Source organism: Lathamus discolor, chromosome 2 (genome assembly GCF_037157495.1).
Source record: "Lathamus discolor isolate bLatDis1 chromosome 2, bLatDis1.hap1, whole genome shotgun sequence".
Taxonomy (NCBI): domain Eukaryota; kingdom Metazoa; phylum Chordata; class Aves; order Psittaciformes; family Psittacidae; genus Lathamus; species Lathamus discolor.
The window spans coordinates 65729564-65754165 of NC_088885.1; the positions used below are offsets into that span (position 1 = coordinate 65729564).

At 40.0% G+C, this 24602-nt stretch overlaps 1 protein-coding gene across 1 annotated transcript in view; it reads right to left on the reverse strand.

Moving 5' to 3' along the window:
• RANBP9 (RAN binding protein 9) overlaps window positions 1–23363 on the reverse strand; it is a 40404-nt gene extending 17041 nt beyond the window's left edge. The window contains exons 1-4 of the mRNA XM_065667267.1: window positions 22483–23363; window positions 14059–14170; window positions 2852–2904; window positions 656–823 (exon numbers count right to left, since the gene is read on the reverse strand). Coding sequence (XP_065523339.1) covers window positions 656–823; window positions 2852–2904; window positions 14059–14170; window positions 22483–22951 — 802 coding nt within the window. The 5' untranslated portion in view covers window positions 22952–23363. The remainder of the gene's footprint in view (window positions 1–655; window positions 824–2851; window positions 2905–14058; window positions 14171–22482) is intronic.
• Between the last annotated feature and the right edge of the window lie 1239 nt (window positions 23364–24602).

The window sequence follows — 24602 nt, forward strand, 5'->3', positions numbered from 1 at the left end:
TCTTTCTCTACACTCTGTACCTTTGCTCACTAAACTGCACTGAGTCATGGAATTATTACATATACACTGCATCAAAAAATCTTAACTCTACCCCTTCCTTCTGTCTTCAAACTCAAAAATTCTCTTTCAGTCTTGCATAATACTAAAATTTGCCACAAGAATTTAACCGACTTAATTTTAACACAACTTGCCTAATTCATGGCTTTAGCCCAACTGTGCCTGACTCCAGACTGAGAATCCAAAAGACACTGTTCTCCAACATACGCTCAAAATAATACCCATATAAGGTAAGGTTTTAGTGAAGGCTAAGTGTCCTTCATACAGCAGCAATGAATTTTAGCTATATCCATTCTCCATTTCTCCAATTCTCTTATTATCTATTACCTTATAAGCATCAAGCATTATATGAGGATTTAGTAATGGAGTGCACAAAGGCAGGCCCTGTGGAATGAGGTATTATGACAAATCCTTCCGAACTCACAAGGAACGTTACTGCAAGTGGCACATAAGAAATTATTCTTCCCATTTTTTTACTTAAATCATGTAAGACTATCAAAAGAACTATTCGAACACTTTGTTCCTGACACGAACAGAGTCTCAGATTTACAAGACTTACAGACACAGTGTTATCATTAACGGTAATGTTTCTCCATACCCAAGCTGTGTCCATTCTTTGTGTAGAAGCAGGTATTATTGATAAGGTTGACACAACAACCAATGACATCACCCGTAGTAAACGTTGGGCCATAGGGTTGTCCAGTTCCAGAGGAACAGAATGAATGTCCATCATCTCCATGGTAACCATATGAATGTTTATCCCAACCTAGAGAACAAAGCATTTGCAATTTTATTCATTTCCTTTATTGTGAATTAATGGAAAGACTATGTTAATACAGTTAATTACTATGCTCTGCTTTCTGCTAGGATTTCTTATCTAAAAAAATCTATTTAATTTAAAAAAAATTACAACTTCTATCAAAACGGCTGAAAAGGTAATTCCATTTGTGGTAGGTAACAGGTAATGCAAATTCAGATTACATATTTTTCTCTTTCACAAAATTGCCAACATCAAAAATATAATCAGCTACAACGTGGAAATTTGAAAAGCTATATGCAGATCTGACATGTCCCAGTAAAACAGGGAAGATTCGCCTGTTCTCCCTTTCATCTTGCTACCATATGTCATAATCAAATTCTTCCTGGCTAAAACCCAAACATGCATCTCTGGGGAAACACATTTCTACTCCTGATCATTCTCAATGACTATTCAGCAGCAAGCAGTCTCTGCGTAATAGCAGAATCTCCAGACTGTAGTGTCACTAGCTTTGCTGCCCTGAAAATTAAAAGGAAAAAAAAAAATTATCAATACAGGTTAAACTCACAACCAGCAAGCAAATCATTATGTATGCAAATATGGTGGTAATTTTGCAGGTGAAGAAGCTGCAGAACCAGTTAAGAAGCTTCATATTGGCAAGCTACTCAGTGAAATTCACAACACGCAATTTTAGTCTGAGCTCATTTGAAAATACCTGTCCACACTCTCTGCAATTCAATACTAAACAAAAACACACAGAAAAGGAGTAAACTTTCAGGCATCACGTAATCTTCCTAACAGGCCTATTAAATGACTATTCAAAATAATATAAAGCACAATCTTTAACACAAATCGCCAAATTTCATAAACATACATGGGTAACGGGTTAAAACTTAAACAGGGGAAGTTTAGATTGGATATAAGGAGGAAATTCTTTCCTCTTAGGGTGGTGAGGCACCGGAACCGGTTGCCCAGGGAGGTTGTGAGTGCTCCATCCCTGGCAGTGTTCAAGGCCAGGTTGGATGAAGCCTTGGGTGGGATGGTTTAGTGTGAGGTGTCCCTGCCCATGGCAGGGGGGTTGGACCTAGATGATCTTGACGTCCTTTCCAACCCTAACTATTCTATGATTCTATAAGAAGTTATACTGACAACTTATTTTAAAAGATTTAAAGGTTGCAGGTTAATTCTTCTATCAAGCTTCTGCCTAACAGGTTAACTTGGAAGTCTTTTCCATACTTAGGCCCCTAATCTGTATGATCGGTAGCTTCAGCAGGCACCACAGTAAGCACCTCTCAGTAAATTAAGTACCCCAAATTACTGCAGCTACATTGATTAGCAGTATCTCTGGTAATTATTTGCAATGCATCCTAAATCATACTCAAAATAACTTAATGTCACAAACTAGTAATTCATCCCCCCTTAACTGGGCTCACAGTGTAACTACTGTCATAAGGATCTTTACCAGAAAATTTGGGTGAGAAAGTAACAATGCATAAGAAAGAGAATACAAATACTCTGAGGTCAATTTAACATGATTTCATACTTGGCTAATAGTAACAAAAAGAAAAAAAATCAGTTGGTGCTTTGTTGTTGTTTTTTTTTTTTTGTTTAGGTTGGGGGTTGGTTGGTTGTCTTACACATTTAAAGATCGACTGAAAAAAAAAAGCATGTACGCACAACTTCTGTAAATACTATACAGAGGTACTACAGACAGCTGTTAACAAGAGAGCACCATTGACCCTGCAAGACAGTGTTTAAAATCTGTCTGCTAAAAAGTATCTGCATAATGTTATAAACACATATTACATAATGTTATAAATTAACACAGAATTGTGGGAAATAGTACAGGAGCAAACATAAAGTAAAAGCTAAAGTTTGTTTTAGCTGCAAGCTGTATGTAATTCAGATGACAGATACAACACAGAGATGTTATGCTATACTGTTGCTTACCAGAACCTTCCTATCAAAGTCAAGCATATTTAAAACGACCACAATTAACCAACATAAGTAACTTATGTAATGAAAACTGGAACATACCTGGTAGTCTGTTCATGTTCACACCCTGTGCTGACAGCCCAATTCCCATGTAGCTGGAAAATGAAAGAACAAAAATATATATACATAGTTTTGTAAGAAAGAGATACACGGGGGTATTACTAAGAAACACTGTGCTGATTAGTTATATACCAATGAGGGGTCATTTAATATGCTGAGTGGCGTAACAGCAAGGAAAGTGAAAAGTAATTCTAGTATATACAGTTTGACACAGACAGATTCTGTCCCTGCAGGAAGCAACGAAAACTTCCTTCTCTTTTACGCATCCTGGGTTATCAATGGAGAATACTGATATTAGCCATAAAGTACGAACAGAAACAACAAAGCCCATGCCTTATTTTGAAAGTCAGGATAAAGCCATACACATATAATTTCATCATAACTAATCATGTTTTGCATATAATCTGAAATGAGTAATTTTACAAAATACACGCAAAGCTGCATTATTTCTGCACCAAAATGCACCCTTAGCATAGCACTTACAAAAACATCACACTAAACCATTAAAGGCCTGGATCATAGAGCAGAATGCCATCTTGAGACATTTACCAGCAATGTTACTTAACTGTTGGGAATCTGTTGACAAACTAACAAGGGACAATATTTTACAGTACTTACCCATAATCTTAAATCTAAACAAGTTACAGCTAGGTCAATGAAGTCCAAAAGTCAGCCTTACAAAAGGTAGTTTTAATAAAGTCATACAACAGCGTAATTGTTATCAATTTGACAGCAAGTACTGGAAAGGTTAAAAAAAAAAAAAAATCATCTCCCCACCCCAAAATCACACTATTTGAAGTTAGTAGAAACAATTTTGCTTCTGTTCCATAAACAAAAGTAATTTCATGATCAAGATGACAAGAACTCAAAAAGAGAAACAGCATGATGCTTTAAGGCTTTCACCAACCCCCCCTGCACAACTTAAACCAACCCCCATGAGACTACAGAAAGCATCTAAAAATCACCTAAAACTAATATTTCCTAGTTTATCAAAACATTAAAATTACTGACACTAGTTCAAAACAGTTACCATAAATCTGTCATTAAATAATAAACTGTATATACATAAAAAAATAATCACCCATGCCAGGTGGAAAATAGTTGAAGAAATAGAACCTTTGTATTCCTATCTCTTATAATGCAATTTTTAAGCAACTATTCTTCAAGGAAGAACTGGCTAATCTGCTATTTTAAACACATTTCACATAGAACAAAACTGAGCAGCAAATCGCAGAAGCCATAGGCTTAATTGTGTACTGGACTTTCTGCTTTCTGTTGATCACTTCTAACAATTACCTGCTTCTGTGTTTGATATTTACAAAGCCCTCCTCTGATAATTACTAATGTATGATACCATCTTCCTTTCCCTTCAACATACCAGCACGAAATGGAACCTTGGAACCATATACCAGATACTATACATGTCTGGCAATATAAAGCATCTCATTTAGAGATACTGAAGAGCTGAAGCAAAGGGGCAACAAACAAAAGGATTAGTCTTTGCTGCTTTGCTAATTACATTACTAAGTCACCACTGCAGCAGCAGATTCAACAAAACAAACATAAATGAAAGCAACAAGTGGATAACCCTTGATTTTGTCTTAAATAATAATGGCAGAATTGTTCTTAGCACTGTCTGAAGTTTGATGCATGAAGGATTCCCATGTAAAGACAAAGTCTCCTGATAAGGCTAATTTATTAAAGAAAATAATTTTCTAAGATAATTCAGGTAAGTTGAACTCCAAAACCTGCAAAAAGCCTTCCAACGGCAGTCATACAAAGAAACCACCTTTATCCCAAACAGATAATTATTTCATTTCAGTATCCTTATAGAAACAAGATTAAGGTTATACAAAAAATGTAAAATCCTAGATAGAAAATCATCATTTAGGCAACATTTTGGCAGCACTTGTTTTTCCTCTCCCAGATACCGTACCTTCTGAGCCACCTCTTTAACTCAGTAACAACTGTAAACACAGACCCACTGTATTTAATACAGCTGGAAACAAGGAGGCTTGGACTTCATAGAAACTCAAGTAAAATTAGATTAAAACAATTCATATAATTAACACATTTACTATAGACATCTTTCAAAAGGAAAAAGGAATGCCTACAATTCATGGTTTGGAAATGAGTGAAATTAAAGGCTCACCAGTTAAGCTAATTTATTGTTTGTTATAGCTGAGGGATAGCAAATCTCATGTTCAACTAGATACAGTATGCTAGAAATTGAAGGGGGAAACGGTACTATGACAGATAGACTTCAGATGCTCTAAAATTCATAACAGCAGTTGTATTTATGCCAAACCACTACATTTAAGTGTTTGGGGGTTTTTTTCCATTTTCCTGGCACCTGTAAGCTCAACAGGCTTAAAAATACTTTTTTATTTGGTTTTTAAAGAAGCTTAACCCACATTTAGGTCCAGAGTCACTGCCTGCAAAAAGACATGCTTCAGTGGGAGGAATTACATAAACCATCCTTCTGTTTGCTTCCTTAAAGTCCATGTATCATGTGTCTAGGAATCAGAGCAGTGTCAGAGCCACGCATTTAACTTTTACTCCCTTAGTCCATGACAAAAAAAAGCATTCATGCTAGTAACCAGGTGCAATGCAGGCCCACACTGTTCTGTGTCAGATCACCATGTACTTCCTGCTGTCCTGTCACGTGAATAGGTTTGGTCTAGGAGGTAGCAACAGGCAGGAAGAACAGGTCCACTCAGACTATGTCATGCTGGAACAGCAGCCCTGGGGAAAGAGAGGTGTCAACACTAGGAAGCAGTACGCTCCTGGTGCTGCACCGTCCTGAACTGGAATGACGCAGTGTGGTTTCAAAGACCAGACAGGGTGAATAATGGTGTGGTTCTGATGTTGCCTCCCCCATCACTTCCTTCTGTACCTGTAGACAGTGCCTACTTCTCAGCTCCCCACCCATAAACATCCCTGGATGCTCTGGTAGGAGGATCACCTATTTAGGCAAATGGAAGGAAGTGGCTCGGGACCCTTTTTATTAAGAAGTCCATCTCTCTTGAGCATTTTGGTCCCACCAGTTGCTACTCATTAATTTATTGAAGTGCCCAAGTCTTACAGGAGCTCAGAAAATTTAAAACTACATGTAAAAAAACCAAGGGAATTCATAAAATCTACCTAAGAGAAACTGAAGAGACTGTGGCTGAAAACCGATATAAAGTGCAGCTACATTGGTCTTAGGACCAAGAAAGCAAAAGCATCTTATATACTCTTGATTATTCATTTCAAATTGTATTTATTCTTATTCCAGTTTATTAAAGATATAGATCACCATTTTAGTGTGTCAGCACATCTTCTAGTTTACATTTCACGACCTCAAGTCATATAGAAATTTTTAGGTATGCTATGAAACTACAGAGTTTAAAAATTGCTGAAGATTAACACTTACTGCCACAAAGCAAAAGAAATGTCAAAAATACAGGCACTGTGATACTTATTTTTTCCCCACTAACACAGACACAAAAGCCTAGGGAGCGAACTGTATAAGAAGCAGCTGAAGCTTAAGTGTCTATTTGGATGTCTGAATAGACTAAGTGTGAGGAAAAAAAAAAAAACAAACAGAACCAAATAAAAGGAAAAAGTAGCAGTAAGAGATTATACAAAACTAAACCACTAAAACATAAAGAAAAATACCCCAGCAGTTCATAAAGATACACAATTCTGATTTTTATTTGAAACTGTTCCACTAGACCTTTTAGCTACTGCACTGAAAATCTACAGAAGATCCTTCAATATGGAGGTTGATAATAATCAGAATTCAGGTTAACTATATCCTATCCCACCCATTCCATAGAGAGTAATACAGAATCTCAAAAACTATACCAAACCAAAGGTGCCTCAGAAAGCTTACTAGTGGTTAAAGATAAAATTAAGTACTAAATAACCATTTACTGAGTTAAAAGGCAAAAAACCCCAACAAATTAAAAAACACCCCAAAACAAAAAAAAACCCAACAAATATTCTGTACTGTATTTGTAAATACAAGTAAAATGAGTTAACAAATCTTTCAAGCAATGAAGAAAAAAAGGTAATAGCCTCCCTACTATAAAGATTTCATAAGCAACTTATCTGCAAAGGGTCAAATTCCTTCTGACTCTCACTGAGCCTACATGTTCTACAAACAACAGTATAACCTGAAGAACTGCTGTAACAAAATTCAAGCTCTTTTGATGATGATGAAGAAAGTAAAATAATCAACCCGGGATCTTATCACCCACATGCTACCCATTTAGAGAAAGCAACTTCAACCATATGGTGTTAAAACCTAAGCTACTGTAATATCTGTAACGAGCCTAAGTCCAAGCACCAACACATTTACACCCATAAGTAAGGCCACTGAAAACATCCTAATGTTTCAAATGCACTGACTACTAAGAGGAACAGAATTAACGCTGAAATTAAAAAAACGTAGGCTATACAACAGGTGCAGTTTTACTATCACATTTATATCTTAGAAAAGCGTACAAGTAGAAAAGACAGCAACATCTGTAGGAATTTTGAGACTAAATGATTTTCTAAATGGCTTGCACAACCGAGTTGCAAGGATGCAATTCTCTTATGCTGTGTCTTCACTGACTCTATAAGGTCAGAAACACAGTACTCTAAAAAGCTATCTAAATTTCATTTTTAATATAGTTACTCCACATTAAAATTTTGTAGCAATATGCTAATCCAAGATCCTTATTGTCTGCACAATCATAATAAGAAATGAGCTGGTAAATTTATCTCTATTTAAATGTTTCAAAATATGCCACAGACAGTTTGAGTCTTTCATTTCAAACTGAAAACAAGTTTAATTTTATGGAATGTTTCCAAGGAAACAGTATTTTGAACACGATTAACCCAGGTTTCAGATTATTCCAGTTCTACATAGAAAGGAGAAAAAAAAAAAAAAAAAAGGCAGTCATCTTGCACAGTGCTCAAAACTATTACTCCTGTAATGTTTTGCTTGTGATTCCTGTAATGTTCCTAGAATGATTCTCATTTCCTGACACCCCTCACTTTCTGAGATTGCATAATTTCACCTTGTGAGACTTCTCCCTAAAGCACTTTTTGGGGACCACACTGTCAGAGAAGAATTAACTGCACAGACAATAATGTAAAGTCTGGGCTGCAGTAAGATTATCATCTATACACTATTTTTATGTGAATGAACCTCATAAGAAACAACTTCACATTCTGCAAGAAGCAGCGACTGAGAAATGAAATACATTCTCTCGACTTTACATTAAAAATCTTCAGTTCTAGAAAACATCAACGAAGAAATAAAACTCTCTTGTTCAGTTCTATGTATTTCTGACCAAACACAAACCTCAAATAATCCTCTAACACATGCAGCTGCTGTTCATTTCTGTCAAGTGTCTGGTCTTGTACACTCAGGTAAAAAAATGAATTACTGCTACAGTTTAAGAAAAGACACACTTGCTGATTCATGATCCAATCTCTTCTTGCAGCTGCTGCAATTCAAATGAAGACACTAATGCAAGAAAGCTACTTCAGACTTCATCAGATTCTACTCTATACACAAGTACGCTGCTTATAATGCCGCAAGACATACTTATATGTTAACACAGACTGAGTGAAGTTTGCATGTTGTAACAAATGCCTGTGATTATAAGGACATATCAATGATACGATGTGAAGACATATAAACTATAGAAGAAGTCTTAATACTGCACAAAATTTTTACATTAGTAGCGTACAAAAATACAATTGAAACAGCAGCTGCATTTTATTTTATTGTTTTATGCTTTTGTTGTGAACAAGAAAATGAGTATACTGGATGCTAAAGGAAAGGCCAACTTACTGCAGCAGAAACAATCTGTAATTAAAAAAAGTATGGTTTCTGTTTAAACAGTTACACATACATGCTCTAAAAGACAACAAAGCATTTGTATTTCACAAACATCACTCAAAGACACTGAAACACCTCAGGCTAAACCATAGGCATGGGTATAATGAAAACTCAAACTTAATTCTCACCATATTTTTGTTTTGGATAATTCTTCCTTCTTTCTTTCTTCACTCACTTAACATACCCAACATGTACTACAAGATACTGCCAAAACAACAGATGACTCTATGGCCAGTGTTAAGAACCAGCTATAATCTAGCCATACTCTAAAGCCTTATTAACACTGCTTTACCAAAAAGCATACTGATTACTTTATGTGAATTTCTATAGTAACATTTTATTTTAGTGCAGAACATTTAGTAGAATTTGTACATGCAATATGAAGTATACCCACGAAGATCTGAATTGGTACAGCCACACCACAGACTAAACAACCATGCTTACAGAAGTATAAGCTGAGTGCTATCTGCTAAAAGACTAAAGCTTTTCTAAATCTAGTTTTCATTTTCTCTTCTAGACTGCTCACGATTTCCAATTCTTGGTTTCATTCTTCACTGAAACAAAAGAAGCACATCTGCTTAGAGGATTTTGCATTTTAACAATACAACTTCCTCGACTGTTGTGAAAGCACTAAAGACTGTCTAGATATCCATGGCATTACTATCATTTACCCATTGCTAGTAATTGTGTTGATAAATCAATGAGTAAGCTAAAGAACAGACAAATTCAAGACAATGCAGTTAAAAGCATTTCCCCAAAAAGTTATTTTTTCCTGGGAAAAAAAAAACCAAAGACAAAAGGTCTCTCCTGGGGAAAGATTAAAACAAAACAAAACAAAAGGCTGTATTTGAACTAAAATTAAGTGGGCATAATCTGGCACTCTGACCAGAAGTAGCATTCCCACTCTCCAGATGCTCATTTCTGCTCCCTTCTCTTTTGCTGCCATAGCTATTCACGAAGCAATACAAACAGCCATACTGGGGAATGAACCCGCTGAAAACAAACTCTTCAAATAAACTTTGAAGAATGAGCTACCCATCTGGTTTACCAGAAAGCTGACACAGTCACAAACTGAGACAAGAGTCATGAACCCAGTGAGTGCTCAGAGGCTGTTTCTTCTCATGGCCAAATCACCAAGTCTTCAAACTGTGGCTTAGAGTAAGAACTGCAAACGTTCAAAAACCATTCACCTGACTGGAAATGAAGAGATTCACTACAAAACCAACAAGCCTAAGACTGAAATTCATGTAGAAATGAATGATCATTCAGTAAATCATACACACATAATCTGTTGATAATATAAAATAATGAAAAGTAGTTTGCTTCTGAAAGCCAGGCAGACAGTGGTTATCCTTAGGACAGCCCCTTGGACAGCGGGACCACAGTACGTTTATACCTAGTGTGAAATGCTAGAGTGTAACCTAAGGTTACATCAAAGCTCACAGATTCTCAACTGAGAGAGACTATAGACAACTCTTCACCATTAATGAAGGATGCCCATAGGAGCAACATAAAGCTACGGGACTTATACAAACTACGACAGTACCATGCAAGCATCTTTAGCTGTGTGAAAGAGGGAAATGTTACCTGGTATGTGAAATAAAATATTAGCTGTGGGGCCGTAGGCAGATGCATTACCTCTTTATAGAGAGCCTGAGGACCCAAACGTGTAGAAGAGTAGCAAAACTGAACTCGGTAAAAAGCAGCATGAGAAAACTGAAATCCAGATTTTAGAAAGACTGGAAAAGAGGATGGCCACCATGGTGGTAATTTTTGGAAAGTGAAGGGGCAGTATAGTACTATGGCAGATTTAGAGACTAAGGCTTGTATCTTCAAATCACAAGAACCATATGACTTGGCAGACCCTTGTTCATTCCCATTCTGAGACTGACAATGTAGTTTAATTAAGCTATTCTAGAAATTCAGATGAAACTAAACATAAGAGTTGTATGCAAAAGGCAATGCCATATCTATCTTACTCCCTTGAGTACCGTATCAAGAAATTACAGAACAAATACTACATTATGTTAATTCTAGTTCTCTGAGAGATCAATCACAACTGAGGGCTGGGTTAAGAGCTTCCAAAAGTTTAATTTAAAGCTAAGACTATGTTTAGCTACCCCAACTACATCAGAATTTTTGACAGTACTTGCTGCAATATTCTTTGTTAACTGACACACATATGTATATATTTATGTTTACATTAACTGGAGATTTCACTAGGGATGCAGATATAAATTTCTTGCAGTTAATACTCTTCGTCCTACCATGCTTTCTAATCATCACCTTGGTACTGTTCCCCATACTTACACCCATTACTCATCTACTGTCACCACCTCCAGTTGTTCACATCACTGTCCACAATGTTCTACATGAAGCCAAACAAAACAAAGCAAAAGAGAGTATAAAAGAAGAATGTAAACACAGAGGTCCTCAGACTGAAAAAGGAGACATGAAATTCAGGAAGAAAACTGAAGAACAACAACAGAAAATATTTACAGAGCAACATGACAGCCGGTTAGCACTTTTACCAAGAGATTAAAAATATTTAAGATAATTATTACACTTATCTGTACTGTAGCAGCACATTAAAAAAAAATAAAAATAAAAATAAATCACAGGACTCTTCATGCCAAACACTGTACAAATATCAAGACAGTTTTTGTTTGAATGACATTTCCACCTTATTACTTTTCCTAACCTTACTTCTCACTTCCCTTTTTGTAATGATCAGTTGCTGCATGGCCCTATCACTCCCCACTGCAGTATCAAAAAGCAACTTCATTCTTTATCTGCTCTGCAACACCAACCTCCACACCCATTTCTTACTTCCTAGTAAGCCTGCTTTCATACTTTGTTTACTGTGTCCATAATGCCTAGAAGCTGACCATTATGAATATCTGTGAAATTAATGTTATTATGCACTTTCAAATTCCTACTCAACTTGTAACCCTCAAACATGTAAAGAATTAAATGACCTAGGTCATCAGTGTGACAAAACCAATACTGCTGTTGCACACAGAGCTACAAGAAGCCATGTCATATCCGTGCCCTACGCTAAAAAGAGCTGTGCTACTTCAGGAGGAGAATAATCTCTGTGATTGCCCAGCAACTTTGATACATACAAGACTATATTCCAGGAGCAGTGCCACCAAGTACTACAGTAGCACAAAAACCTAGATTTCCTAGTTGTTTTTTTTTTTTTGTAGAAGTTTTTAGAAAAGGATTTTGATGATTTGAGGCGAGCCATGATAAGTACAGCACACAAGCAAGAATGCTGTTAGACTTGTCCATATAACATAGTACATGGACTAAATACTTTAAGCTGCATTTATTAAAAAAATAAGCTGTAAAGGCTATTACCAAAGGTAACACAAATTAAGTACCATTAAATTATTCACTGACGTTTATGGAAGTTGAAAGTCGTCCTTCAGCTTGCAGATAGATACTTTAGTTGCCTTGGGTAGTCTAGGGTTTATTTTAAGCAGTACTATAAAATACAGCTGTAGTGCCTCAACAGCCATGCTCATGCCTTGATGCTTTTGCAACAGCAAGGTATTTGGACTAATTGACCCTATTAGTTACATGCTGGTCTTCCGCAGATCTGGTCTTCCTAACCTCTGTTCCCATTACCAGATACAAAGTAAAGAGGGAAAAAATGGTAAAAATTTCACCTGCAGGTGAAACACAACAGGCAGTGAGAAAGAATTAACAAACCCTGTTAGGAACAAACTGGTTTCTGTAGACCTACCTCTATTTCTCTGCATTTAATTCCCCAGTTTAGTTTAATTACAGGCTAATTTAGTAGTTTGAATGCAATGTAACATTGAACCCTAAGAGATTCACAAAGGCCTCCCGGACCTGAAAAAAGGGTCTAAAGATAGACATATTACATCCAATGAGGCTCCTTTCTTGTATCAGTCTCCTGCTCTGTATCAGCCAAGCTAGATTTGGCTTTGGCTCTGTGCACAGTATTCCCCATAGTATCCATACCCATACTATTTTATATGATGAAAAAAATTAACATTGCAGCTCATCATGCAGCTAATGTTTCATTAAGTGCCACTGAAAAAAGGTCAGAAGACTGACACAAGGAAAGGCAGTATGTGTTGTCATGAACTGAAAAAAGTACCTCTCCATTTTTTTTAAGCAGGATCAGCAGGCAACTTCACAAGGCTCAGCCATGTACATCTCACAAATAACCGCTTAAAAAACAAATTCTACTTTTGTATTGTAGGATTGCCCCAAGTGGCCTAGTGAGTTAGAAATTACTAAAATGCAACACAAAGAGGTCAAAGGTAAAGTGTTAGAAGAGTTAAGTAAAATGACGTTCCCACACAGACACTTTGAAACCTATCACTTCAAAAAAAAACAGCTTCCAAACTAAGCAGGCAGAAATACATTTCAAGATGAGATATGTGCATCACTAGTAAATCACACTAAGAACCTCTCTTTAACTGACAGCAGCAGGGCAATTTAAGAAATACAAAGATAAAAAGTTTAATGAATAAAGACGAAAAAAAAAACCACAAAAGGTGTTACTAAAACTTACAGACATCAGTGTTTCAAGTCATGTTTTGCTATTATCTCAACTGAATAATAATCAGGTCTTCATAGTGTGACAAATGCAACTACAGATATGTTTTTCCATAGCAAAGAAATTTCTCAGAGATAACTTCTGGCAACACAACTAGTAACAAACTCATGAATGCCCCTACAAAGCAGCAGCAGTGCTAAAAGGCAATTTTTCCTTAAGATTCATAATTCAGATGGATTCTTGGAAGCAGCAGCTGCACTCACTTGTTAACTCTTTCCATAAGGTGACAAAATTCCTAGGCACCTATTCAGAACACTCCCGTTTATTCTTATGACTGTTCACCAACAAGCAGCCTTAAGAATAACTTTCCATTTTCAAACTGATACAACATCCATGGAAAGACTACACTGCTGTAATCAGATGGTCTGCTGCACACTTCCTAAAATTACACTGAAGTCTGTAAAGTCACATAGCCAAAACCCAACCTTTAAAAGGTAAAAGCAGGGTCAAACTGTGGCCTTTCAAACCCTAAATTCTCTATCAGGAGAAAATGAGAAGATGCAGTACACTGATTTGTGGATAATAAATACCACAATCAACTCTCTTAAAACAACCAAGTATCAAGAGAACAACTTCTCATGAGTAAGGAAATAAGCTATATAAAAAGCAGTAAAATATGAAAATAAGTTTTGATACAAAAGACATCTGTCAACTGAAAAAAGATGTGAGACAGTATATCAAGTAATAATTAATAATACACTCAATGCTTACCCATCTCTTCCCTTACTGACAATTTTAACTTCAAAATAGTATATGCCACACGCTGCAGGTATAGGATGTGTAGCTCGAACAGAAGCAGCATCTTTTGGAGTTTTTCCATGACCTGAAAAACAATTGTATTCAAAACACAACAAAAAAAATATTTCAGATAATTGCCAAAGATGACCTAAAGGTATATATACCAACTATTCAAAATAGAAGGCTTATGTAATTGAGCAAACAATACACAATATTCTAATCAACCTCATTTTTATGCTAGAATATTTTCTTCCAACACTAAGTTTTCATTGTAGGCACCTGCACTGCAACTAAGCATGCTAGGAGAAGTTCTGGATATACTCATCCAAAAGATTTTACAATTATTTGAAAGGAAACAAGAAAAAAAGTTTAACCACAGTAAGCAATGTAACTGGCAAAAGCCCACTTAGGTTTGAAAGAAATGTATGCTTTCTCAAATGCACACAGCTTACTCATTTTATAGACTGAATCATGATATAACAGCTTAATCTAATGCTCAGTGCTTCTGAATATTCAAGTTAAGATACTTTAATTCTGAATGTCCTTCAGAATGAACATCACTATATAGAATGTACAACTCATAATTTAAAACATTTCCATGTTTCAAATGCTATTTCAGGACAGCATGAGGTGTTACAGACTGCAACTGAGCTAATGCAGCTCCTGCTCCTGTTTCTTATAAGGCTCACTATGTATCAGCACTGCCACAAGAAGAATGCCCAACGCCAGCTGTTGTCTACTTTAGGGATTTTCAACCTAAACCCAAGAGCCACTTGCGTTCCGCTAAGACTAACTCTTCTGAACATGTCACCCTTTTCACAGCCCACTGTTCCAAAGGCAACTTGGCCAGATGACTTGTTCTAGCAGCAACCTGTTCAAGCAAGCTCAGTGTCTCCCAGGCACACCAAAATCCCACAATTATTGCATAGAAGTTACACATGGGGTCATAGGACACAGTTTAAAAAAAATGGAGCAAGGTGAAAAATATACTAGATCCTGGTAAGAGTTATTCCAGTAGGATGGCAACCATGAACAGATGTCATTGCCATAATTCATGGAGATCCCATACCCACACTCCATGCGGATCTGAGGCATGATGAAGAGATGACTGCCTGGAGCGTGCTGTGTAAATCATTCTGGCTGCAAGCACTCCAGCTGTCATCTCCAGTCCAGACACAGAGGCCTACTGCACCTGCATAGCAATTGTCTGTATATGCCAAAAAATTATAACTACACTCCTTCCAGTGGCAACAACACTGGAATTACTGTTCAGGTATAGATTAATCATGTCTCATGTACAGCAAGTCGGGTGACACAGGAAAATGTTGCAGGAAAATGACAGCACACCCAGCCAGAAAGACAGGCACAGCTGGCCTACGCTTCTTCACCTCTAAGGACAGAGCCATCTAGTGAAAACGTTGACAAAACAGTGAACAGCTTATCTGGCTGCAGAGCTAGCACCATCTCTCACCAAAAGGCATACAGTCAGCCAAGGAGAACTCTCCACTGTGAATGCATCTGCATCTGAAACTTTGTTAACATGGCACAAATTCTTCGCTCATTGAGATTAGGTTTAACCCACAAAGTTTTTCTGATGTAACCAGTTCACCTTAGTGTATTACTGTCTATAGCTATCTTACTTTCCTGGTTGCAAATGCACTGCTCACTTCAACATGCTATTACTAAACATCTTATAGAAAGATCCCTCAACCACCTCACAGGTTTTACAATAATAAGCTTCTGAATGTTGTTTTTCAGACATCTCGTATGAGGAAAACACAGTAATTTACTCCTCCATACACAAGACAGCATGCATGTTTTATTGTTCACTACTTAAGTTACTTCCTCAGGCTGTGTCAACCAAGGTAATAACCAAGTACATAAGCTTAAAGCTTCCATAGGTTTGCTTGGTTTTCAAGTGCTGGTAGCTTACTATTTAGCTACTATAAATTACGTTATCATTCCTCAGTATGCAGCAATCCTTCAGCTAAAAGGCACCTAAAACTTTATGGGCAGAACATTAAACACCTGAGAGATCCCTTAAATTCAGATAGCACTGATTAAATGATGCACTGGTTAGAGGAAGGGGTGTGGCAAAGGAAGGATACTTTCTTTTTAAATGTTCTTGGGTTTTCACTTTAAAATAGACTGCAAATAAGTTCCCTTGGTTACTCCATGCACTTGACAATCTGTGTAGTTTCAGTCTGAGTCAGTCTCCTTATTTGGGCAAGTCTTCCACAGAGAAGACTAAAGTAGTAGGAACTAGCCAAATATTATTTAAAATGTACATCCATTACCCAGCAGACTTTGTTTTGTGAAATCACAGTCTAAGTGTTTGGAAACAATGCTGATTTAAGGTATTCTTGGGACCTCTTCCTAAAACAAGTCCCCATTTCCCGCTCCCTCCCCAGTCCAGACAGCTATTTGCAAAGATATACCATGAACCAGATTGATTAGCTGATCGGGCTTTAAGAAACCTACCAGATTATTTTTTTTAAGCAGCAGATCAGTTCCCTGATCCAGTTCACAACACAGCCACACACAGCTGTCACACCACAAATAAGAGGTTGACCTAGGGGCAGAAGTAACAGGATATCTTACCAGTATTGCCAAACACCTCATGTGGTGAAGCAACATGCTTTGGGAAGTCAGCACCCAAAACTACTTTCATTCCATTAAACCAGGAGACACCCTAAATTTAGAACTGCTGCTCTTTTAATATAATCTTCTATGAATCCCATTTTAGTACTTGAATATGTTGCTTTTATTTGTAGTTACATACAGTTATTATTTCTAACAGCAAATTCAATGGCATGAAGCACTTACCTACTTTCAAATACCCCAAATACCTCTAATGTTGTCTCAACATGCTACTTGGGACTTTCAATACTACTGAGCTACACTGGACTACATGAAGAGTCACAAGATGTTAGTTATGAGCCAGCTTTAAAATAAGAAAGAGGTTCTTTACAGAGCTGAACTGCAAAATTTCTTACCAAAGTATGTTACAGATGCTACTGTTTAAGTGGAAGCTGGGCAAGCTTCTAGAACAGAAGTTACCTGAGAAACTGCCTTCAGCTCAGGATGCCATTCAGCTTAAAATGGCTGGAAACTCAGAGGGGAACACACAGATACATCTCCTTTCCAGATTTTTCTGTAGGGACTCACGGCTGCTGTCACTGATGGGACACTGAGCTGAGTGGCCCATTAACTTGGCATTATATACTGCTGTCACATTCCCTGCTAACACAATCCCCACTTCCCTGCTTGAAAGAAGCAACTTTGACACCCAACTCCAAATTTCTGAATTGGAGGGTCCAAATGCCTGAAGTAGATCATGCGAATACTACCCTATGTTCCCTAAGCCAGGGAACATAGTTCTTCCATAGTTGCAAACTATAGTTAAAGTATTTAAAAGAATACTTTTAAAGTATGTACTATTTAACACCAAAATTTGATGATTTTAAGCATTAAAAAGAGAATTCTGCAAACAGATGCACTGGGGCAGAGAAGGGAAAATAGGTGTACAAAGCTCAAACTTTACACTGTAAACCAGATCTCAAGTAAGTTCAATTACCACGACTGTTTTCAATTAGGCTTTCATTAAAAGTGCTTATCAACCATGAGTTGACCATGACAAAGGAATAAAGCTTTAGATTTTAAGCAGTTATTTACACTGATGATTTCTACTGAAAGTGTCCTTTAGCCAAATTAAACTGAAATTGATCTTAAATTCCATCTACTTGAGAAAAAGCCAGTTCTTATAGAACCATATTTGGAGAAGCCATTTCAGCTTTCAAAAATACCATCTTTTACCCTAAATTTAAGTGTGCAATGCATATGCACCAAGCAGTCCAAAAGAACCCTATGGCAGTGCCTACCTAGACAAAAGTAAGCATGTTTATATGGTTTAAATCCTTAAATGAAGTTTACATAAACTGAACTGCAGTTATTTCCAACAGGTGGTTCAATGACTTGCTTGCGCTGCCAAAAATAAAATAATCAAGGCCTAACCTGTTGAATTCATTAGGAAAGCCTCACTGAGAGAACGGGGGGGGAGGGTGGGGGAACAAAAAAAAAAACCCCACAAAAAACCCCATGCACAAATTACTGATTTTACTTCAACTTTTCCCCCGTTAAGAAAAAAGCAATATATCCCGGAGCTACAAACGTGTCCAAAACAAGCATACTGAACTGAATGTACTTCAAGTGTTTTCTGCCAGAAAAACCTGACACGATCCTTGTATCAGTGAATGACAACATAGAACTATTACTACCAAATCCTCCTCTCGTTTAGTTATTTCCTTTAGCTATATCCTTTACTGTTACAGAAATTGGGATGTATGGTTTGTACTGAAAATATAACTTTTTTTTTTTTTTTTTCTGGTTTGGCACTAGAGGCAGCTCAAAGGCAACTGCATTGTAAATAAATGTCTGGCTAAGATTTCCTGGCCTGTGATACACTAGAAAAAGTTCACACAATAGCAGCTTACTCAAATTGCATAACTTTCCTCAGCTTTTTTTGGACAACTGTCACAAGACTAACTTAAGTGAAGTTACTAGAGGACTTTCCATGGTTTTAGAACTAATGCTTTAGTCTGTTTACCTAATTCTGTATATAGTTTCTTTCATGGCTATATCTGCATTGAGTCCATATTTTTACCCCCTTATACTACATAGCATAGACTATTATCTGCTGGAAACTGAACTTGCCTGTCTAGTGGAACATTCATATTACATACAGCATTTATGAAATCCCTTTTTCCAATGAGATACATGTGTTAATTTTAAGTATTTTAGATATGTAGAAACATTTTAAAAGATGTCTTGCCTTCATAGCTACATATTTTATGTGGTTAACTCCTTTACATTTAACAAACATTTGTCTGAACCCTTATGCTAAACCACCTCCCCACAGCTCAGAGCTGTTAATATTACAATTAAGTGAAGTGACTAACTTTTTTTTCTGCTACTGTTTTTCATGTTTCCCTTACATAGATATACCATGTACAGCAGCCACTAGGACAGTGTTAGCATTTTATCAGCTTACACAGCTAACTGGCACCAACACAAAAATGTATGTCTGCCCAACTAAAAACCAAAACCACCCTTGGGTATTGTCTTTAATGTATATTACAGTACACTGATGCCAACATATACGTATTTCACATCCAGATTTTTACAGAGCTTCCTAATCAAGAGTCAGAATTTGTGAAAGTGTAACAGAATAGCTCATTGTGGAAAGAAATCAGCCTGCTCTGGTGAACAACACAGCAATCAATGCCACCTTCCCTGAAACCACCTCCCCAGGTATGTTTTCCTTTTTTAAGTAACCCCTATGATTTTGAGAGATAATACAACAGACCACTGACCCTTGGGGGTTTTGTTGACACCCAACAGAATTTAAAGAGCTGGTATCCTGATGCTAGATTGTACTCCTTTCTTTAAACCTCCACTGCTTGATCAGTGCCTGGTTTTGTGGCAGTTTTGATTTTTAAACACTCTCTACGATGCTTGTAAAAAGCTTCAGGTCCAGAAATGCAGCACACAAAGCATCACAGCTGCAGTGGGCAGAAAGAGACATCTACTGCAAGCTCATGTTTCCATATAAGTTGTCCACTGGTATGCAAGAAAATGAAAGAGATCTTCAAAATTACAGAGGGAGGACCACCATTCCTCTCACAAACCAGTGAAACAAAAATATCACTGCCCACAACACATCAGCACATTAAAATTATGAGAAAAAAAAAATTACTTTGAAAGCTTTTTGCTCTGATTGTTCCCCCCACCCATTTTTTCAGAGGCAAGTATCCCCAACACACTCAGGGTGGAAGGAAGGCACTGTTACCTCTTTGTACCTTCCATCAGTCTCAGACAGGAGGAAGTTACTCAAGAAAAACAGTTCCATAGCAAGAAATCTACAGAGGCACCAGAGAAAGCTTAAGTGCACAACTTCAGAAACACAGTATAGTAAGAATTGCTTTTAATTACTGGCTTCTTTGAACAAATCTGTCTTCTCTCCCTTCCCCGAGTATTTTGATCAAGAATACAACAGCTCTTTATCCATGCTCAATGCACTGTTCAGATTTCAATAAAAACATCTACCATTCTTCCACTACCACTCACATAACTTCAGAAGCACTGAAAGTGCCAATATTCCATGAGAAGATACTTTGAATGCTTTTGATTGTGACTTCTACTTATTACAAGTGAATTGTAGAAACAAAATTTTGCAGTGATAAGCACGTTCTTATTTCCTATCTTCCCTCATTCTCCTCATGAACCTCCTCATTTTCTTCACTGCTATTGTATTCTCAGGGCTGAAGGATCCAGGAGGGAAAAAAGGCAGCAGATGTTTTAGTGGGTTTTTCCCCCAGTTCTCAGGTAGGAATGCCCCAATACTATTAATTGCTTAGCCTGTTTAGCAGCTCCAGGTGCCAGGCTACAAACACATACATGGGGCTGCCCTAATAGCCACCTTCCTTAAATTACCAGGAAGATGGGCCACTTAAGAAGCCATTCGCTCCCATCTGTAGTTAGGAAGAAGAAGTTTATACATGTTATATTGGCACCTCTCCTTTTCAGAGTCCTCTGGGCTAATCTAGGAACTCTTCAACCTTCATTACTTTCTATTATTTAAGAGCTAGGGTAAAGGTACTTTACTATGTGCTCTATGACTTCTGGTAGGGTATCCACAGTATTTCCTATGTTACCTGTACTTCAGAAACACGCTGAGCCACTTGTAATTTCTTTGAGGTAATCATTTTTTTAAGCACTCAGGCAAAGAAAAAGTGAGGAAAAACAGCACCAAGAAACCCTGAAAATACACTTCTACAGTTGCACTGACAGACCAGGGAGGCTCTATCTCTAAATTCTACTCTATGAGCAAAAGGAGTTGGTCAAAGCAAAACAAAACAGCAGGAAGACTCGAGGGCCACAAAGCTATGACCATCTTAGAAGGAAAAACAAAACGAAACAAAAATAAACAAGAAAAGACCAACCCACTGCCACCAAGAACCAGAAAATACAAAATGCTTCTAAAAATACAAGGTCATAAAGCACTGAACAAAAGCCAGGAAATTCAGAGTTGAGTACTAAATTACATGTCCTTAAATCACTCAGCACCTCCCAGAAACCTGCTCTATAGCGATCAACCTCCTTTATTATCTTTGTATGGTGCATTAAACTTATCATTTTTAACAGAATATTTTGTATGTAATAATAATGGCTCTCTATAAAGAAAAAAAAAGTCCCCGAGAGTACATTTAATCCTTTCATGGCAGCCAAATCCTACCATGTGTTTGTGTTGCCGTTTTCCTCCTCCGATTAAACAGCAACATGTTTATCGAGATTTCAGTTGAATTTCTCCACTGTAAACTCTGAAAAAGGATAATTGCAAGGCTGTTTTTCCCCTCCCATTACGTTCATTTGACTACAGACTGACAAAAGATCCAGTTCTTCGCGGCCAACTCAGATGTGGTTTTGAATCCACACAACTTCTACTTTAGGACTTGGGCCTAGAACACCAGATGTGTCTGTGTTTTTTCAGGTCAGAGTGTTCGCTTATGTTTCCAGGTTTTACGATATTCCATAACAAGCAATTTTTTCTTCCATCCCCTCTTGCTAATTTACACAAATGCATACTCCAATTTTTACCTTTGAAAATCGGTAACTTTAACTATGAAACATCTAGGCATAAAGTTATAAAGTCACCTTTATTAACACAAGCCCTGTTAGCATTCCTTCCCTCAAATCACTCTGTAGGCTGTACTACTTTTAGGCTAGACTATTATCAGTGGCTTTAATTCCATTTCTCACCGTTTAAAAATAAACTGCGTTTTTCTCTGTGCTTTCCCCTCCCGTCATTTCCGTGTTTAATAGCTTAACCCTTGCTCTTCTCTCTCGAGAAAAAAAAAAAAGAAGAAAAACCACTTCTTTCCTGCCTCATTACCATAAGCAGGACACGTCATGCCAATTCTCCTTTATTCTCCTGCCTCAAACCCAAACCTTCTGGTGATACCTGAATCCACGGAGGAAGTCTCAGAGTTTACATAATGCCCACTCCAGGAGCACAAGGAGGCGGAGGGGGGGGGGGGTGGGCGGCCCCTTGCCCCCCCTCCCCCCGCACCGCGACAGAAGCGGGGGGAGGGGAAAGGAGAGAAAATAAAGCTGAAATAAGGAAAACCAAGCCCCTTCTCCTCACGCTGCGGGCAATTTAGGGGATCGGAAGGCAGAGAAGGAGAAGAAAGAGGGAGAGGAGCGTGTGTTATTTCCTGTTATTGTTACTCCCGTGCCCACCGCCCGACGGAGGGGTCGGCCCGCAGCCCCCGGCCCAACGAGGGCCCCCGCTCCCCGCCGGGGCCTGGGGGGTTGGCGGCGGCCAGGGCCGGCCCTCACCTTTGTAGTGTACCCGCAGGTTGTTCTGAGAGAGGCCGATGTAACTGAATTTGTCCTTCGGGCTCCAGGAGCGGGGCAGCGGCGTCTCCTGCTCGTCCACAGCCGGGTAAAGCCTCTTCAGCCGCCGTTTTAGCTCCTTCTCCTGCTCGTTCAGAGCTGGGTCACCGTGCGGGAACGGCGCCGGGGCACTCGTGCCGGTGGTGCCGCTGCTCCCCGCCGACAGGCCCAGCGCCGCGCCGGCACCGCCGCCCCCCGCCGCCACGGGCCCGCTGCCGGCGGCGGCGGCTGGTGGCGGCGGCGCAGCGGTGGCCGGCGGCGGCGGCGGCGGGTGGAGCAGGAGCGCGGCGGCCGGTGCGGGGCCGGGGCTGGCGGCGACGGCGGCTGATGGGATCCCCGGCGCCGGCGGGGGAGCAGCGGCTGCCAAGGGGAGCTGCGGCGGCGGGGGTTGTTGTTGCTGTTGCCCGGACATCCCGGCTCCGGCCTCCTCCTCCTCCGCCGCCACCTCCCGCGGTCGCGACTGTCACCGGACAGGCCCGGGGCGGAGCGACAGGCAGGCCCGGGCGCTGCGGAGTGAGACTGCCGTCGGCGGGTCACCCCCAACCAGAGCGTCTCGGAAGGGGGCGGGGTGGTGGGGGGCGCGATGACGACTGCGGCGGCCCGCTGGGAGCTGCTCGGGGGGAACGCGGGGTGCGGCGGGCCCCGGCCGCAGGGAGCGAGGGCGGAGAGACGACGGCGGAGAGCAGCGGCGCCCGGCGGAAGCGAGGCGGGCGGGGAGCGCGCGGCAGGCGCCACGGCAAGGCGGGCGGGCGGGCTCGCTCCCTCCTCCTTCTCCTCCCCCCGCCTTCTCCGGTGGCGCGCGCGCGCGCGCGCTCGCCTCTGTCCGGCCCCGGCGCGCCGCCGCCGCGGTGCGTCCCCCAGTCAGCTGAGCCCGGAGAGCGACGGCGCCAGGGCGGGGCCAAGGGGCGGGGCCTCCTCGCCGAGGCGCGAGGGCGGCGGTGAAGCGCTGAGGGAAGTGGTGGGGCGGGAGGGGGCGGAGTGGCGCGTTCTGCCGCTGTCGGTGGCGGCGGGGGCCGAAGGTAGATGGGGACAGACCGGTTCGGTGGCTGGGTGGTTGCCAAGCTACTTCCTGCCAGCCCCGGCTCGACTCTGCCGTCCCCGTGCCCCGCGAGCTGTGCCGGGGCACAAGGCCGATGAGAAGCAGCAGAGAGCAGAGCTGGGCAGGGTAGGGCGGCTCATGGGGGACGGAGAAGTTTGGGGGTGCCTGTGGGTACTACACCAGGCTGACAGGGTCAAGGGGAGCAAGGGGCGTAGGAGGGAGTGTTGTTTGGGGTCTTTGCCATAGAATCCGCTAGGTTGGAAAAGACCTTTAAGATCATCGAGTCCAGCCATTACCCCAGAACTGCCAAGACCACCACTAACCCATGTCACTGAGGGCCTCGTGCATGTTTTTTGAACACTTCCAGGGACCGTGATTCCACCACTTCCATGGGCAGCTTGTGCCAATACCTGAGCACCCTCTTTGTGAAGAAATTTTTCCTAACATCCAGTCAAAACCTCCCCTGGGACAGCTTGAGGCTGTTACCTCTTGTCCTATTGCTTGTTCCTTGAGAGGAGAGACCAACACCCACCTCACTACAACCTCCTTTCATGTAGTTCTAGAGAGCGATAAGGTCCTCCCTGAGCCTTCTCCAGACTAAACAACCCCAGTTCCCTCAGCTGCTCCTCCTAACACTTGCGCTCCAGACCCTTCACTGGCTTCATGGCCCTTCTTTTTTCTTCCTTTTTTTTCCCCCCTCCTGTGCTGGTTTTTGCCTGTAATTTTGTTGATTGATCAGTGATTGCCTGCTCTGATAATTTATGTGTCAGCAGTGAAAGAGAAACATTCACAGGCAGGCAAGCAGGGCTTTGAAAACATCGGAAGAGGAATTTCTCTGGCAGGTCTAGAACCTGAAATGTTGGGCATGTCGCAAGCCATTTCCAGCTGCCAGAGTGTTGTACAGAAGCAGGAACTAGAGGATGTTAATTAAGCTTCACCTGTGTGAAACAGCTGGTGAGGTAATGGAGGTGTGACACTCATAAAGGCATGTGCAAAGCTAAACATTTCTTCCTTATAGTCACCT